General features: G+C 42.4%; 1 protein-coding gene across 1 annotated transcript in view; it reads left to right on the top strand.

Annotated features, from left to right (window-relative positions):
• LOC134601724 (cadherin-related family member 4-like) overlaps nt 1-20,116 on the top strand; it is a 94,301-nt gene that overhangs the window by 53,184 nt on the left and 21,001 nt on the right. Inside the window, exons 11-14 of the mRNA XM_063446229.1 lie at nt 4,987-5,240; nt 11,940-12,070; nt 15,378-15,479; nt 19,323-19,395. Coding sequence (XP_063302299.1) covers nt 4,987-5,240; nt 11,940-12,070; nt 15,378-15,479; nt 19,323-19,395 — 560 coding nt within the window. The remainder of the gene's footprint in view (nt 1-4,986; nt 5,241-11,939; nt 12,071-15,377; nt 15,480-19,322; nt 19,396-20,116) is intronic.

Below are 20,116 nucleotides of genomic sequence, written 5' to 3'. Positions count from 1 at the left end.
AGTACACTAGAATATGTAGCACAGTCTTAAAGGGACAGTAGTCCCAAAAGTCCCAATATGTCCACCGATGCTTTTAAAAGGGCCAGCAGCAGCAATATAAAGTACAATATGCCCCAAATAACCCAGGGGCCATAGTCAGCAGGTAGGAGGCTAGCAAACAGGCCTCTCCAGGGCCCAGTGGCGAGGTTGGTTTCGCCACAGTCGCTGATGGTGCCTTTGGTGCAACTGACTAGGTTTGTCACCTCCTCAAAAGGACACATGAGCCTACAGGCATTGCGCATGAGCGTCCAGTAACGTTGCAAAAAAATTCCCAGCACCGCAGAGGCTGTCCTAGCACCCTGGTCATACAAATAGTCGTTAACGGCTTTTTCTTGTTGGAGCAGGCGGTCGAACATTAGGAGTGTTGAATTCCAACGTGTCGGGCTGTCGCAAATCAAGCGCCTCACTGGCATGTTGTTTCGCCGCTGGATATCTGAAAAGTGCACCATGGCCGTGTAGGAATGCCTGAAATGGCCACACACCTTACTGGCCTGCATCAGGACATCCTTTAAGCCTGAGTACTTATGCACAAAGCGTTAAACAATCAGATTACACACATGTGCCATGCACGGCACATGTGTCAACTTGCCCAAATTCAATGCCGCCAACATATTTCTTCCGTTGTCACAAACCACTTTGCCAATCTCCAGTTGGTGCGGAGTCAGCCACTGATCCACCTGTGCGTTCAGGGCGGACAGGAGTGCTGGTCCGGTGTGACTCTCTGCTTTCAGGCAAGTCAACCCCAAGACGGCGTGACACTGCCGTATCCGGGATGTGGAATAGTACCTGGGAAGCTGGGGCAGTGCCGTTGATGTGGAGCAAGACGCAGCAGCACAAGAGGACTCAGCCGAGGAGATTATGGAAGAGGATGGAGTAGGAGGAGTAGAGGAGGTGCCTGCAAGTCGTGGCGGCGTCACCAACTCCTCTGCAGAGCCACGCATTCCATGCTTGGCAGCCGTCAGCAGGTTTACCTAATGCGCAGTGTAGGTGATATACCTGCCCTGACCATGCTTTGCAGACCAGGTATCAGTGGGCAGACGGACCCTTGCCCCAACACTATGTGCCAGACATGCCATTACTTCCTTTTGCACAATCGAGTACAGGTTGGGGATTGCCTTTTGTGCAAAGAAATTTCGTCCGGGTACCTTCCACTGCGGTGTCCCAATAGCTACAAATTTTTGGAATGCCTCAGACTCCACCAGCTTGTATGGTAAAAGCTGGCGGGCTAAGAGTTCAGACAAGACAGCTGTCAGATGCCAGGCAAGAGGGTGACTTTGTGACATTGGCTTCTTACACTCAAACATGTCCTTGACAGACACCTGACTGTGGGCAGATGAGCAGGAACTTCTCAAGGCGAGAGACGGAGTGGTGGATGGTTGAGAGGGGGCAAGGAGGACAGCAGTGGTTGACGTGGCTGAAGATGCTGGACCAGGAGGAGGATGGCGACTTTGAGTTTGTGTGCTGCTTGTACTCGTGTTGATCCCATAGGTGTTTGCGATGTGCGATCATGTGCCTTCGCAAAGCAGTTGTACCTAGGTGGGTGTTGGACTTCCCACGACTCAGTTTCTTTTGGCACAGGTTGCAAATGGCATCACTGTTTTCAGAGGCAGACACACAAAAAAATTTCCACACTGCTGAGCTCTGCAATGATGGCATTCTGGTGGTGGCAACAGCATGCATTGATTGGCGTGCTGTCTGGCTGACCCCGGGTGCCGATGCATGCTGTCTGACTGTGCTACTAGCTCCTTGCGACGACCTCCCCCTGCTTCCAACTCGTCTCCTCCTCCTCTCTGTCTCCCCATCTGAACTTCCCCCTGTTCTTCTTCTCTTCTAGCGGGCACCCACATGACATCCACGGACGCATCGTCATCATCAACCGCTTCACTTGTATCTGACAACTCAGCAAAGGAAGCAGCAGCGGGTACAACATCATCATCATCATCATCACACCGTACGTCCATGTGTGTAATGCTGCCTGACTGAGACATATCCCTGTTATCTACATCCTTTGGCATTAATGGTTTGGCATCACTCATTTCTTCCAACTGATGTGTAAATAACTCCTCTGACAGATCAAGTGAAGCGGCTGTGGTGCTAGTGTTGGTGGTGGCGGCAGGCGGGGGAGTGGTAACTTGAGAGGTGCCTGAAGCTAAGCTGGAGGAGGATGGTGCGCCAAGGTTCCGAGCGGAAGCTGTAGAAGATTGGGTGTCCTGTGTTAGCCACTCAACTATGTCCTCAGAACTTTTCGAGTTCAGGGTACATGGCCTCTGAACACTGGGCATTATTCTAGGGCCAAAGGGAATCACAGCACCATGACCATGACGTCCCCTGCGGGGTGGCCTGCCTCTGCCTGTCATTTTTTTTTCAATTTGTGGTACTATGCGTGCAAGCTACTGTGACAACACATATGAGTGGCACTGTGCACTGGCAGAAGTTGGCAGAGTAGACGCTGTAGGCCTTACACACACGCTTGCAGACAACTAACTGCAATTCAATCTATTACATTCAAAATATATATATTTTTTAAATGTACACTACTGTTACACCAGATGAGTTGCACTGTTGTGACACTGTGCCCTGGCAGGCCCTGAAACGCACACGTGTGAAGGAAACTGACTGCTATTATTTCACAGTCAAATTTCTAGGTTTTTTTTTTTTTTTTTTTAATGTACACTACTGTTACACCAGATATGAGTTGCACTGGTGTGACACTGTGCCCTGGCAGGCCCTGAAACGCACACGTGTGAAGGAAACTGACTGCTATTATTTCACAGTCAAATTTCTAGTTTTTTTTTTATGTACACTACTGTTACACCAGATATGAGTGTCAGGGTACCTGCGGTCTCTACCTCCGAAAGAGGTAGAGACTTAGCTCTTCCTCCATCCAGACGGCCTGATGGCTCCCTTCCCCACGGTCTATCCGGTCATGCAAGGCCGGCCGCGAGGGAGTGACTGCCTTTTACAGCATCTAGTCAGGAAGTTGTCATCAGGACACTCCTCCGGAACGACCTGTCACTCAATTGCTGCAGGACCAATCAGGACGCCTCGGAGGCGTGGTTACTGCTCTGAACAGGGTATTTAACAGAGCTTCGTTCATTAGCTCATTGCCCTGTCGTGGTTCTAGCTTGTTCTAGTCACTCAGTGCTTTTGTATTCTATTATCCCTTTTGGTTTTGACCCGGCTTGTTTACCTTACTCTGCTTTCTCTGTTACCCTTGATTCGGCTTGTCTCTCGCTTACCTGTCTTCTGTTACCCTCGACCTCGGCTTGTCTTTGACCATTCTATACTGTACTACTTACGTTAGTCCGGCCATTCTAAGGTCCGGTATACGTATCTGGCTACTGTTTGTACTCTGCGTGTTGGATCCCTGTCCCGATCCTGACAATGAGTTGCACTGGTCTGACACTGTGCCCTGGCAGGCCCTGAAACGCACACGTGTGAAGGAAACTGACTGCTATTATTTCACAGTCAAATTTCTAGTTTGTTTTTTTATGTACACTACTGTTACACCAGATATGAGTTGCACTGTTGTGACACTGTGCCCTGGCAGGCCCTGAAACGCACACGTGTGAAGGAAAATGACTGCTATTATTTCACAGTCAAATTTCTAGTTGTTTTTTAAATGTACACTACTGTTACACCAGATATGAGTTGCACTGGTGTGACACTGTGCCCTGGCAGGCCCTGAAACGCACATGTGTGAAGGAAACTGACTGCTATTATTTCACAGTCAAATTTCTAGTTTTTTTTTTTGTCAATCTTTCTTTTATTGAGGTATGCAGGATGGGGTACAGAAAGTTAAAGAGGGAATGTACGAGTAATATACAGCATAGGGATAATACAACGTCAATGTCGAAAAGTTACATTTCCTGGACAATAATACCTCTTTTTTGTTTTTTTTTGTGTCTGGTGAGTAGCTCAAGTTATATCTACAAATTTCTAGTTGTTTTTTAAATGTACACTGCTGTTACACCAGATATGAGTTGCACTGGTGTGACACTGTGCCCTGGCAGGCCCTGAAACGCACACGCGTGAAGGAAACTGACTGCTATTATTTCACAGTCAAAAAAAGTTTTTTTTTTTTCTTTAAAATGTACACTACTGTTACACCAGATATGAGTTGCACTGGTATGACACTGTGCCCTGGCAGGCCCTGAAACGCACACATGTGAAGGAAACTGACTGCTATTATTTCACAGTCAAATTTCTATTTTTTTTTTTAATGTACACTACTGTTACACCAGATATGAGTTGCACTGGTGTGACACTGTGCCCTTGCAGGCCCTGGGCAAGTGGGCACAGTATACGCTGTGAGCCTGACACACGCTGGCAGGCAGGCAACTGCAATTAGATTACACAGGAAAAAAAAAAAAGCAGACTGATGTCCTAGCCCTAAAAAGGGCTTTTTGGGGTGCTGTCCTTACAGCAGAGATCAGGTGAGTCCTTTAGGACTGTAGTGGACACTGAATACACTAGCCTAGTTATCGATTTACCTATTAAATCAGCAGCAGCTACACTGTCCCTCCTCTCACTAAGAATGCAGCTTCAGAATGAATCTAAAATGGATGCTGTCCAGGAGGTGGGAGGGAGGGTCTGCTGCTGATTGGCTGGAATGTGTCTGCTGACTGTGAGGTACAGGGTCAAAGTTTACTCAATGATGATGAATAGGGGGCGGACCGAACATCGCATATGTTCGCCCGTCGCGGCGAACGCGAACAAGCTATTTTTGCCAGAAACTATTCGCCAGCGAACTATTCGGGACATCTCTACTGATATAATATGGCAGCCAATGGAAGAATTAGTTTAAATATCTAAATATACAATCTAAAGATGCCACTTGATAATATGTCATTATATTTTAACTAAAGTTTCCAGTAAAATAATCATTCATGTTAATCCCATCAAATTTATTGGTATTGATAAGAATAAAGCATGTTCTCTTTTTAGGAAACACTCCAGAACGCTTTGCTCTTCAAAGGAATGGTTTAGATTATCCATTTTTAGTGACAAATCAAAATTTTCAGTATAATGTATTTGAGGGCATTAAAGACCCTACTGTCTTTCAACTACTATTTGAAGTCACTGATGAATTTGGTGGAAATAAAGCATTACAACTGTCTACAACAGCTACTGTAATCATTCATGTGATTCCTTGGGTTACTACATTACCGACAACACCCTCAGAACCAACAACAACAACAGTAAGTTTTTATGTCAGTCAGAAAGGTTTATTCATATTCTATATAGGTAACAACTCAATGAGCTTCTAACTTGCATTTTATCAGGTTTGCTTTACTGATGTTAACATTTTTTTTAAAGAATCATATCAATCAAATGAATTATGATAAAGTATTATTTTAGAATTTTTAGGATATTTGCAGGTTCCCTGAGAATTGTCTTGGATAGTGTATTCTAAGCAAAAACTATTTTTTTTAGATCTTATGCCACTATACACATACCAAATTTAATTGTGTAAGTATTATTTATTAAGTCCCAAAACCAATACATAATATGCTTACTTACCATATCCTCTGACATAAATATCACTGGAATCTAGTAAAAACATTATTCTTCATTCTGATACTCACTAAACCACATAATTCGAGAGCTATTTGCTAAGGAGATGATATTTAACTGTATATGTTGACCAAATAGTGAAAACAACATCACTCTACCTATTCAGTGACATTTGCTGTAGTATCGTTAAATATCGCAGGCTGTAGTTACCCTATATCCCCATACAATCCTATGTAAGAAAAAAAATCAACATATGTCTGCTACTAGTCTGTCTGCTTCTAGCCTTACTCCTTTTAAAATGGCACCTTACATCAGTGTGTCTAAAACTGCTGAAATAGATAAAATATTTTTTTCTGGTCAATTAAAGTACACCAATCTCTCAAGTATTCTAAAAGTTAAAGCAGAATATTAAACAAAGTGTAGCTTTTACAAAGCTGGATGACATTTCTACCACACAATATACATGCCGCAAATATATTTGACACCATTCACTCACTCACTCACTGAGCACAAAAATATATATGTATAAAATAAAAAAAATATATATTTTCTCACCCCTCCTGGGTAATATGCTTATTCCTTATTCTTGGGTCCTCTAACAGAGGCCTGGGAGTTTGAGGGTTCTGCACAGTATCGTAGCTGTTCCTACAACTGCACTCTTCTGGACAGCGATCTCAGATGTCCCGCCTGGAATCTGTTGAAGCCACTCCCCCAACTTGGGAGTCACAGCCCTGAGTGCTCCTATCACAACTGGGACTACTACTGCCTTCACTTTCCACATCCTTTCAAGTTCTTCTTTTAGTCCTTGGTATTTGTCCACCTTCTCATGTTCCTTCTTCTTGATGTTCCTTCTTCTTGATGTTATAGTCACTGAGTATTGCCACATCCACCACGACTGCAGTCTTTTGTTCCTTGTCTACCACCACAATGTCTGGTTGTCTGTCTGGATCTTGAAGTCCCATTCTCAACTACCCTTTGTGGTATCTCCCATCTGGACTTAGGCAGGTCCAATCCATATTCTGTGCAGATGTTTCGGTACGCAATCCCATCAACTTGGTTGTGTCTTTCTGTGTATGCTGTTCATGTTAACATCTTGCATCCGTCTACTAGGTGCTGGACTGTCTCAGAGGCCTCTTTGCACAGTCTGCACCTTGGGTCTTGCCTGGTGTGGTAGACTCCAGCTTCTATTGATCTGGTGCTGAGTGCCTGCTCCTGTGCTGCTATGATTAGTGCCTCAGTGCTGACTTTCAGTCCTACCTTTTCCAACCACTGGTAGGATTTTGTCATGTGAGCCACATCCACTATCTGCCGGTGGAGAGGTTTGTCTTGGCAAAGAACCTCCTCTTTTTCTGCATCCTCGAACCTTAGCAGTTCATCTTTGGGAGCATTCTTTGTGATGTACTTGTGGATGCTCTGTGTTTCATCCAGGACTGTGGCCTTGACACTCATCAGGCCCCGACCTCCTTTCTTCCGGCAGGTGTACAGTCTATGAGTGCTGGATTTCAGGTGGAATCCTCCATTTATAGTGAGTAGTTTGCTGGTCTTGACATCCATGGTGACCAGTTTTTCTCTTGGCCAGGTTATTATTCAAGCTGGGTACCTGATGACTGGTAGGGCATATGTGTTGATGGCTTGGATCTTGTTTCCATTGAGCTGTGACTTCAGTACCTGTCTGACTCTTTGGAGGTACCTGGATTTGCTATCCTCCTTGCCTCTTCCTGATGGTTGCCATGTGTTTGTGGTACCCCAGGTACTTTTAGCTGTTCTCTACATCTTCTATCTTATTCCCTCTTTTTGCTATCCTAAACAGGAAGATAGATCTTTAAATCCCTCCTAATCTCAGCCAAAGTACAATCATACAACATGTTTGCATTAGCACACAAGTTGTAATACATGATGCATACAAATACACAAACCCATGTGAGCAGTAATGCCATGTCAAGGCTTCAAACCTGTTGCTGTCCATTCACACACCATTCATTCATATTTCTAGACTTTCCACTCTCATACAACACTAATAATAGAAAAAAATTTTGACTACTGAATATATATAATTTTATTTTTGCAAAAGAAAAAAGGGGACAGGAAAAAAGGGGACAGGAATTTTAGGCATATATTATAGAATTTGTTATGAAGGCCTAAAGAAATATTAAAATGGCTAATGTTATATATATTTATTTTTCTCGACTTTGGATGGTGGTTAGTGGCACTGGAGTGATTACTATCCATTTACAGATGGTGACACCTCAAGTATGAAAGGGGTAACCCAATTTAGGGAGGTTAAAATTGAGGAAGGCTATTTGCTCCATCAGTCACGGTGACATTTGAGACCTTTGTGGATCGAGGATGTTCCCTGTAATAGAGAACACTCCACAGAGGTTGGGGGAACTTTACACAGAGGTTGGAGGAAAGGATAATAGCTGCTGGGCTAGGCCACAAACTGAAGGCAGAGAGCAGGCCACAAACTCCTTTTACCATCCCAGTAGGCCAAAGGGTCAGCAGTAGGAGGCAAAGGTAGTTCTTACAGTTAGATTCTGACCATTCCAGAGGCACTGCTCTCCTCTCGGTTACCTGGTGCTTAACTTGCTCCCACCAAATTGCCAAGGGCCTCTGCCCAAAATGTAGATGCCGCACTTTGTTGTGCTGGGGTTGTGGTGCAGCTGCTAGGAGTAGCAGACATGGCAGGTGTAATGCCCAAATTTGCCTCATCCAGCATTTTGATGCAAATTATGAATCACATTAATAAGTTGTTTCTTCTAGTGTGTGAGGCTGTTTGCTTGTAGTGCCAGTTTCCCCTTAACCCTTGGATTACACAGGGAAGTCAGCATTAGTTCAGGGCTTTTGTTTAATCTTTCTTTTAGGCGACCTTTCAAAAGCTCTTTCAGCTTCCTGAGTACTGCTGCTACATCAGTCTGGAGTGTGCCACCAGGAACAGGTTCCCTCATTTCAAGCAAGTGAGGTGAGTGAACAAGGGAATGACTGATCCTTAAAATTTCAGTCACTTACCTAAATGGTTTTAGGACTGAAACTAGCTGCCCTATTATTGTCCAGTCCTCACATCCCAATGTGTGGACCCAATACCAATGAAATGGTGCAAAGAAATATTATGAATGGCCCTCTGCTGCTCGAAAATTCTTTCTAGCATTTCTAGAGTGGAGTTCCACTGTGTGCTAACATCCTGTCACAGACGATGTGTCGGGAGTGTTTTATCTTGCTCCTGCCTCTTGATTTCGCTTGACCTTACGCTATGGTGGAAGTGGCCAGCAATCCTACTGCAACGATCCAGTATAATTGACACCTTGTTGTTACCTTCTGGAATTGCACCCTTCACCACTAAATGTAGGATTTGTGCAGAACAGCGCACACCGATAAAAGAACCATCTCTAAGAGCTTTTACCATATTGGCTGCTCCATCGCTCACCATGAACCCAACATGCACATTGGTGCCTGCCTGCTCTACAAACCAATTTTCCACCATTCGTTTAATTGCCTGCAAAATGTTTTCAGAAGTATGCTTTTCATCCGTGACTTTAGTATGTAGCAGGAGAGATGTATAACCCTGATGCCCTACAGATCCACTACCGGCCTGCCTTGCTGATAAGTTTTGACTACCTCCACTAGTACCACTACACCCAGGCACAGTGGACTGCCACCAGTGTGTGGTCAAAGAGAAGAATGCATGTTGGCGTTGGCCACTAGGCCACTGCCATGCAGGAATGGTCAAGTGCAGGAACAATGTTTCTTCTGAAAGTTGTACATGAGGGAATGACATATTGTGGAGCAAGGGCATGCATTGGCTGTCTAAATGGCTCCCTGTCAATCATCAGAAAATAAGCTCATCCTACAGCTATGAACTGGGCAATCAGGTGAGTGATCTTGTTGGCCTGCTGTTTTGACATGCTCCTGGAACTAAAGCCAACAACATTTTCTAGAGTAGGCTGGTGGACACTTCCCAGGGATAATGAGGCACCTGACTGTGTCTGTACAACCAGTCTTTTGGACTACTTTAATCCTCAATATTCACTGTGCTCTGCCTAAGTGTGGTGGAGGAGGTATCACTGGTATTAGATAGTAAGAAGAACTGAGCAAGGTCATATGCAGTCCCAGTGGCCTTGCTTCCTACCTTAGCACTTTCTTTTTCTGCCTCCTCCTGAGCTACTTCTGGAACTAATATCACATGATACCTCTGTCGCCATTAGAAAGTGTGATCCAAAACCAGAGACAGATGTAGGAGAAGATGCAGGAGGTGAGTGTATACTAGAATGTGAATATAGGGGACTGCTACTTGACATCTCAGGGTATCCCTCTTGTAATTCATCCTGCTCATACTGTTGTTTCTCTGGGGCCAGAGGTATATTACTGAGTATATTGTCTGCAGTGGTGGGGGAAAGAGCAAAATCATAATCAGATTCATCATCACCACCACCAAGACCAGACATTGGGGACCCTGGTTTGGTACTGTGTTCTACCTGTTCAGTAAAACCTGTCTCTGGTGGCAATGGCAACATAGTCCCACTCTCTGCTGCTCTTTGCCTTAGTTGCTTCTTTGGGGTGCTACAAGGACCAAGGGGAATCATTGGTAAGTGCAACAACTCTACTTCTTTAACTGGTCTCTTGCTTCTACCATAAAACTTAGACGGTATGACACTAACTGTGGTAGAAGAAGCTGCAGTGGAAGCAGCAGCAGATGTTATTGTGGAACTGGTGGTCTTCTTTTTTGGAGGGGAATCAGAAAAAAGCCTCTTTGTACATGGGATGCTGCTTTTGAATGGAACTCATAGTCCCTACCATGTTGCGCTCTTTGGTACTCATTTTTTGCTGTTTTATTCAGGTAAACTAGTACAAGTTGTGGTGTGGCAGTGGTGGTGGTACTAGTGGTGGCGGTACTAGTGGTGGCAACAGTAGTGGTGGTGGTACTAGTGGAGGGGTCAGCATCAGCAGTACTAATATAAGTATACATGCGTGTGTTATCATTTGTGTCTGAATATATGTATCTGTAAGTGTCTATGTCTATTTGAATTTGTGTTTTCATGTGCATGTGTAAATGCATCTCTTTGTGCACGTCTGTGAGGATATATTATATGTCTGTGAGTGTGTGCCTGTGTGCAACTGCAATTGAATACCTCTGCAACTGATTGCAGTCTCTATATGTATGTACCTGTGTGTCTTAGGGAGGTATTCCTTTTTATTAATTTATTTAATCTGTAAGAAAAAGTTTAAATTGCAGATTTTTAAAGTGAGAGTTTATACCATGAAATGTATGGATCTACATTTTACTCCCAAAATATCCATGACAGCTATCCAAACATAGCTGTACACCACCTACACACTTGCAGCTACCCACACATCATGCACTGCAACACAGATCACTCACAGCTAACCAAACATATCTCTTACAACTATTCATACAGCAACACACATCATCACATCTACCCAGGGGCGTACCTAGAGCATTTGGCACCTGGGGCAGCACCTATATTTGGCACCCTCCCCTCCCAACTTTAAAACATAAAAAAACACACTCAAAATGTTTTAATGTATTTAGCACGAGTAGTGTTTGTATATTTGTATATTTTTTCAATGTATTTAGCACTGAGCAGGGTTAGTGTGTTTGAACGTAAGCATGTTTTTGTATGAAGTCTGTGTGAGTCAATGTAGGAGTGCTGCATGGATGTTCAGACAGAGCCAGACCATGAAGGAGAACAAGTAATGAACTGAGTAAAACATCCTGTATGCAGCATGTTTTATTCAGTTCGCAATATGTTAGCAGTGATGCAAGCTACTTTATGAGATTTGTGCTGGCCACCTGGCGGGGTCGCACACCCCACAGATTGGCCCTGCAGGGGCACCATCCCTAGTGAGTGGTACCCGGGCGGATCACCCCGCGCACCCCTGTTAGTACGCCACTGCATCTACCCATACATTATATACATTATTCTCAGTCAAAATGCCCACATCACACAAAGACACAGTCACAACATGTCTCACACATAGCTTCAATACTTACAGCCACCTGGCAACTACACTACCGGCTCACTGAACATATTTTCACCCTCACACACACATAGCATTTTAATATATATTTACATGTATATTTACATGTATATTTACATGTAAAATTGGAAATAACATAGATAATGAATTCCAGAGTGCACAACCTAATGAAATATGCTGCGTACGCCTATGATAATAAACAGATATTCTTAATGTGATCTTTCAGTTGTTGTCTGACTCCAAAGCCCATGATAGATTGCAATTCATGACTGGTGAACAAATCAAACTTATTTAAACAGATACTTGTCCTATTTCTTGCAGTAAAGATTGTTATAAACATGCTTTTCTCATAACAGGATGTAATTAATTAAAGTACACTTTTTTTCCAGGTGACTACATCCGTGCTCGTTCGAACATCATATTTTTGGCATCCTGATAATTGGTTTCCTGCTGTTATTACAATTACAGCTGCTTTGTTTTTGCTATGTCTTTACGCGTTGGCTTGGGGTTTCCTGAAAGAGTAAGATATTTTATTTTTTGCAACTGAATTATAGCTTGCTTTATGATGTGCATGCAAATACATTATTAGATTAAAATCACACAGCTTGTACCATAAGACATACAATTTCAAATAAAATAATGTAAAAATAATATTACTTGAAGGTATAAATTAACATGAAATAGTGTAGAATGTAGTTTTAAAAATGTGATCATCGTTCTTCACTTCCTACAGTTTACAACACCCTAGTTCAGTCTCAAAGGTGCTTATGTAGTAGGACAAATATATTACATATATTGGACAGGCCATCTTCAGCTATTTTGCTCATGGACCCTCATCCCATGACGGCTGAAAGTCATTAAATTATTGGAATTTTAGTTTGTCCTTCCAGGTAGCTTCTCTACACTTTCTTTAGCTGGGAGTCCTTTAAATCTGACACCACAGTCTTATTCCAATGCTCTTTATTACTAACTTAAGTCTAGATCACAAATCAGCTGATCGAGTGTATTGGTTGTTGATTGGCTCCCAATAAGCCTTTTATCAGTTCAAGTCAATTTAATCACCACAGTAAAGGGCTTACCGATAAATATTAGATCAAATATTATCCATTATATGCTTTCCATGGCAATTATTGGATTCTATGACTCAAAACAATTAATCGGGGACATAATCCTTGTTAAAACACCTTAAAAAACATGTCAGAAAAAAGCTACTAGCAAACTGTGGGCAATTAGTAACAAAAAAACTTTATAAGTGCCAATATGACTCACATATTCATCCAAGGGAGAAATCATGCACTTCTTCCATGCCCACAACCACTATGCCACCCATCAGTATCAGTAATGTATTCAGTTTAAAATATGGAGGGAGTGTGCATAGAACACTGTCCTGTATGGTGGAAATACTGACTAATATAATAATGTGGGATTACATAGTGTCAGGAGCCAGGGTGACACCAGCTTCCCAGTTCATTTTAGTTCCTCTACCACTGGCTCACTGCCGGCTACTTGCATTTTTATCTGGCGTTAAATCCAGGAAAAATTCAATACAAATATTGTCTGAATCCAGTCGAATATTTTTCACTGGGTTTTGCTGATAATATAGATTTAAAATACTTAGAGTAGCATGGGAAACTAACCTACTCCATGCTGACATAGTAATTATTAATATGCATTATCTTGCATTATCTTATCAAGTTACAAAAATGTGGGTTGCGTTCATCCCATTTTATGACGTGTTAACTTATTATATTTTACATAGTGTTCCAGTTTGTGGTAACTACTAGAGTTGAGCGGACACCTGGATGTTCGGGTTCACCGGGTTCGGCCGAACTTCGGCAAAAAGTTCGAGTTCGGGATTCGAACTTGACCTGAACTTGACCCCAAACCCCATTAAAGTCAATGGGGACCCGAACTTTTGGGCACTAAAATGGCTCTAAAAAGTCCTGGAAAGGGCTAGAGGGCTGCAAAAGGAAGTAAAATGTATTACCTAAGTACTAATATACTTACCCAGTGGAAGAAGAAGAATGTTACACTGTATTCAATTTTAAATAAAAAGTATACAAACATAGCCAGGATTCAGCTGTAAGCATTTGCAACACTTACAACAATCAAGTAACACACATTCATATAAAATGTAAGTTACTTGGTCAGTCAATGTAACGCCCTAATTCCCATGGTATTAGAGAGCTATCTAATAAAAGGCTGAAAGACCTGAATTGGTCATTCAGCCAAATTTACTAATACTAAGTAAAGATTACTTAGTATTAGAAAATTATGCCCCTACTCGCTAAAAAAAAAAAAAAAAAAAGTTCCCCCCTCCTGAGCCTCCCCCTGAGCGGCAGGTGGGGGCCCTAAATACCAATAAGGGGGTACCTATTGTCCTTCCCCCCGGTCCCCACCCCTGAGCGGTGGGTGGGGGCCCTAAATTAGAATAAGGGGGGACCTAATGTCCTCCCCCTGGCCCCCACCCGTGAGCGGTGGGTGCGGGCCCTAAATAAAAATGGGGGGACCTAATGTCCTCCCCATTGGCCCCTACCCGTGAGCAGTGGGTGGGGGCCCTAAATTAGAATAAGGGGGGACCTAATGTCTTACCGCCTGGTCCCCATCCGTGAGCTGTGGGTGGGGGCCCTAAATACCAATAAGGGGGGGACCTAATGTCCTGCCCCCTGGCACCCACCCTTGAGCGGTGGGTGGGGGGCCTAAATACCAGTTGGGGGGACCTATTGTCCTCCCCCCTAGCCCCCACCCCTGAGCGGCGGGTGGGGGCCCGAAATAAAAATATAAACCCCCCCATGTCCCCAAACCCCTAGTTATCCCCCTCCCCCAAAAAATTAACCCCTACCTACTCCCCTCATCCTAAAAATAATGCTGTGTAAAATGTCACAGAGCACTCTGATTGGTGGATTTCAAGCCAACCAATCAGAGTGCTGTGACAGATAAATGTAGAGACTTACCTGTCAGTCTCTTCATTTACCTGTCAGAGCGCTCAGATTGGATGGCTCAAATCCACCAATCAGAGTGCTCTGAGCCTAATTGCAGGGTCGGGCAAGGCTTTATAAGCCTTTCCCCACCCTGCAGAGCTCAGTTTATTTTTACAGGTACTTAGTTAAAGGTCCCCCCCTCATTATTTTTAGGGTGAGGGGGGTAGGTAGGGGTTAACTTTTTATTTAGGGCCCCCACCCGCGGCTCAGGGGTGGAGGCCAGGGGGAGGACATTAGGATTTCCCCTTATTCTAATTTAGGGCCCCCACCCACCGCTCAGGGGTGGGGGCCAGGGGGAAGGACATTAGGTCCCCCCCTAATTTCTATTTAGGGCCCCCACCCACCGCTCAGGGGTGGGGGCCAGGGGAGGACATTAGGACCCCCAATTTTTATTTAGGGCCCCCACCCACCGCTCAAGGGTGGGGGCCAGGGGGAGGACATTAGATTCCCCCCTAATTGGTATTTAGGGCCCCCACCCACCACTCAGGGGTGGGGGCCAGGGGGAGGACATTAGGTCCCCCACAATTTTTATTTAGGGCCCACACCCACCGCTCAGGGGTGGGGGCCTTATTCTAATTTAGGGACCCACCCACTGCTCAGGGGTGGGGGCCAGGGGGAGGGCATTAGGCCCCCCCCCCATTTTTATTTAGGGCCCCCACTCACCGCTCAGGCGCGGGGGCCAGGGGGGAGGACATTATGTCCCCCCCAATTGGTATTTAGGGCCCCAACCCACTGCTCAGGGGTGGGGGCCAGTGGGGAGGACATTAGGTCCCCCCCCCTTATTCTAATTTAGGGCCCAACTCTAGTAACTACATTACTAACTTTACTCTACTGGTTTTCTTTCAGTGTTCCAAAATATGCAATCTTTTTTCCTCTTTGCCGAAGTATTCATAAGCCCCTGAAATCACCCAAACCATCTGTTCCTGAAAAGAGTGCTAAAGGTCAAAGGTAAGAAACAAGATGTCTCTCTGATATAGATAAAAAATTCTCATACAGTTCAATCTCCCAAAAGCCGATTTGCCAATAATATACTTCTTTAGTTGGTTTGATTGTAAGATTTCTTCCCTCTTCAAGGAGCATCTTTTATATGTCCTTAATAATTTGTTAAAGGGACACTATAGACCCCTAAACAACTTTAGCCTAATGAAGACATTTTGGTATATAGATCATGTCCCCTGCAGTCTCACTGCTCAATTCTCTACCATTTATAAAGTAAATCACTTTTGTTTCTGTTTATGCAGCCCTAGCCACACCTCCCCTGGTTGTGACACACACAGTCTGCATGAAAAGAAATGGTTTCACTTTCAATCAGAAGTAACTTACTTTAAACATTGTTATCTCCTGCTCTGTAATTTGAACTTTAATTACATACAGGAGACTTCCACAGGGTGTAGCAAGCTATTAACAGAGCAGGAGATGAGAATTTCTAAATTAAACAGTATTCCCAATACAGGAAGTGTAAACATTAGATGACTCTTTACAAGAAGTGTTTGGAAGGCTGTGTAAGTCACATGCAGGGAGGTGTGACTAGAGCTGCATAAACAAAGTTATTAACTCCTAAATGGCAGAGATTCAAGCAGTGAGACTGTGGGGGAATAATCTATACACCAAAGCTACTTCATTACGTTAAAGTTGTTTTGGTGACTGTGGTGTCCACGGCTCATTAATTGCCTTTGGAAAGCAAATTGGGTGGTGCATGATGATGTCACTTCCCTTTGGCTTATTTTGTGTGTGGAATACATTCTGCATTCCATCGATCTTTCCTCCGCATCCTTTCCTGTGAAAAAAAAAAGTATTCAAAAACTAAAATTAAGTAAAACTTAAATAAATCATTTTTTATTTCAAAATACAAAAATTAAATAAAACTGTAATAAAAATATTTAGTTTTAAAAAATGGCAGAGCTCAAAATCTTGATTTAGGCCACCCGGAATCAAAGTGTTAAAATTAAAGATGAACCTCTTTTTTTATTCACCTATTTTTCTGTTAAAATCTCCTACTTTGCAATCTTTTTTGACTGATGTATGTGCACAAAAGAAGAGGTCTTTTGGAATTTGCTTGTGGTGTGTTTTAAAATGATAGGAGAAACTGTGTGTTTCTAACCCTTTCTTTATATTGCTGATATGTATGAGTGTGTAAATATCTAATGAATCTCCAATTAAGAATTAAATCAAAGAGGCAATTTAAAACATATATATATCTATAGTTTTTTTTTTGTTTTTTGTTTTCATTTTTTTTAAACAAGTTGATCTCTAATTTTGAATCTGTATTATATAGTCTTTTACATTGGTTAAGTGTCTTTTTTTTTTTTTTTTTTACTTTTCGCTTCTCCAAATACTCTTCACTCTTATTCATAAAGTGATTTAGAGGTTTCATTTTAAGATTACTTTGTACTAACATATTTTCATGTTTTTGCAACCTCTGTATACTATCCTGGGATGTGCTGATAGGAGGATTTTTAGAATGGGGTCATCTTTTAAAATGCGCCAATGCTGATAGGTTAGTTGACTTAGTTTTTTTTTATTTTTGCTACAATAATTGCATACAAAAGGTATATCAATCGTACCTTTTTCTTCTTTTGTTGTTTTTAGAGGTTAGTAGATTATTTCTTTGAATGCTTCTCACTTGTTCCATGCATGTTGTGAGATTTTCTTCATTACAGCATTGTTGTTCATAATACATAAATTTAAATGACTCCTGCTGTTGTTACTCCCACTCTTTTCAAATACCTTTCATTGTAGTGGTTTTGCCCTACCACACTGAATTTTGCAGTGCCTGCTAGCTTTTCCGATGCAGTTGGGAAATGTTAACAGGGCACTTCCCCCTCAGACACACTTAAGAATGGCAACTGGTCAGTACAAACTGGATGTGTGTGAACACTTTGTTCTTCTCAGGGTGGAATAGGTAAGTGGGTGGTACATTTCCAACAGGCTTCTTCTTTTCATAGTTTTAAAACCATTCCTATTTTCAAGTTGAAATGACACTTGCTCCCCATTTTTCATTAAAACTGATATCAAAAGGAAAAAGATTACAAGCAATCATTATAAAACTGTTTTATAATGAGTGATCTAATTTTGGCAACTTAAATTTAGCAATTCAAAAAAGCCTGGTTTTGTAGTTGTTAGGCCAGGCAATGTCGTAGCTATTATTGAATGTCAGCACAGTAATGGGCAAATTGTTTCAATACCAAAATTTGGCCAAGCATGAATTAGATTCTACAATAAAAAAAATAAAATGAAGAAACTCTGCCATTGTGGTTCAAAATAATTCTCTCCACGCACCACGGGACAGTTCGGTGCCGGCCACCTGCTGGCATTGCGGAGAGTAAGATGGAACCTTCCTCCACATTTGGTGGGACTGTGCCCTCATCCAACCATTTTGGGAAACATTAGGCCAAGTCATTCACGCAGTGACTGATGACACCCTACCAATGACACCAGCCTTCTTCCTCTTACACCATACAACAATACCTACACCGTCATATAAAAGATCCGTGGTACCGAGACTCCTCAATGCAGCGAAAACAGCCATCCCCATATTCTTTAAACAACCACGCACACCCCTAGTCCAACATTGGGTCGAAGAGGTGAAAGACACAAGAAATTTTGAGGATCTGAATGCTACTACGACGACAGCCAAAAAAAACCACATGAAACGATGGTTCTACTGGTTAAGACATATCTCCACAGATGAGTTCGTATAATGCATGAATACACCTTAGATGCCAGGCCGTACAAACGAAAGACACCTAGACGACTGCACCTGGGGTGGCCCCCGGGGCGGTGACCAGGGCTGACGCTCATGCCAAAATCCTCCCTCCCTCCTTTTTTTTTTCTTTCTCTCTCTACACTTTTCCTCTGGACCCATTACCCAACCACTAGTCTACTCTGCAGATAACCACCATGAATACTGCACCCATTTGCGACACCTATCCCAACCACACGCACCCAACCAGGGCCCAGGTCTAGACTCAGCCGCTGTAGACTCTGTAGGTGTACGCAATACGCCCACCATCTCCTAAGTAGGCCAGCTCTTGTCACTACTTAGAAAAATGAATACAAGTCAGACGTGCATTACTACGTACACTGATCCGCTACAATACCCCACTCGAGGGCAATATCAACTGCTGCAAGACGCATGCAGGTGACCAGCGTCCTGGGCGGATCACTGGCTGGTCGATATCACATGAGGTTGACGTACTGAAAGACAATGCCTTTTGAACCAAGCGGTATACACTGCAACCCACAGACACACATAAAACCTACCGCCGCTGCTCAGCAGCCTTGTTAGCCACGCATAGACCAAACGCGGACAGACCCGCACCACAAACCCTGCACTCACTACAACCCTTGGCCCGACCCAACAACAGACCTTGGCACGGGTTGCAGGACAATGCAGATACACCCGATTAGAAATGCTGTTCCATGCTTTACCAGCACTCGACAAAAAATGTTTACATTTGCAAAATGCATGCATGTTATTTTATTTTGTCTGTTCCTGTAACACCCGACTGCTTCACCACTCAAGCCTCTACATAGGCGCCATATGCTCTTTACAATGCCATGCTCAATGCTTGTGCTCATGAAACGATGACAATAAAAATAATTTAAAACAAAAGAACCAAATTGTTTTGCTGTGTTAGTCTAATCTAAAAAGGAGATTGAGATTTGATATATTGTATAATATTTGAGGTATATAAAGGCTATTGTCTGGTAGAAAATTTACACTACTATTATGTATAGTTCAAATTGGTTTTAAAATCCACATGTAACATATTGTTTGTATTATTTCAGCAAAAAACAGGACTCACTCAGCAATAATCAACAACCTGCAGAGAACCCAAATATTTTGCCTGGGAATCCAGTCGTAAGTGTACTTGGTTTAACTGATGCAAAATTAAATTATATCATTTTTCCCATGGAGAAATAAATTTTGTTATAAAAGTAACTATCATTTCTTTTCACACCAAAGACTGAAAATCTTTAAAAGAAAATCTAAATTTAGGACAAATTGTAGATTTGTTTTACCGGAACTCACAGGGAATGTATGAGGTACCAACTTGTTTATTTTTTTCATAATGTATGCTGGTTGCTATTTCCATCCTAAATTAAAAATGCAAATATAACTTAGTGTACTATATTGATTGTTAAAAAAAGTTATGATAAGAATTTCTCTGTTTTTAAATTGAAACAAATACAATCTAGTTTTACACAGGCAGCAACATAATCTTAGACCACCACAAGGTGTCACTGTTGCAACATAATAGCTGAACACCACATACGAGTAACTATAAAATGTAATATTGAATTGATATTTTCTGATTCATGATGAAATGATTTTTTCAGCAACGTTAGAAAAATAAATAGCAAAAAGGTAACAAAAAATATCAATATCTATGGAAGAGATATATAGCAAAACAAATATTTTAATATTTTGCCCTGCTTAAATTAAACAATATATAACACATCATGTGATCTGTATTTCAGTATTACATATACTGAAAATAAATTGTAACTATGTTAAGGACAAAAGAACAGGTAATCTTTACTTTTAAAAAGATATATCTGTGTCTATGACATCATAATTT

This window comes from Pelobates fuscus, chromosome 3 (assembly GCF_036172605.1).
Source record: "Pelobates fuscus isolate aPelFus1 chromosome 3, aPelFus1.pri, whole genome shotgun sequence".
NCBI classification, from domain to species: domain Eukaryota; kingdom Metazoa; phylum Chordata; class Amphibia; order Anura; family Pelobatidae; genus Pelobates; species Pelobates fuscus.
This window is presented reverse-complemented; position numbering and strand designations above follow the sequence as displayed.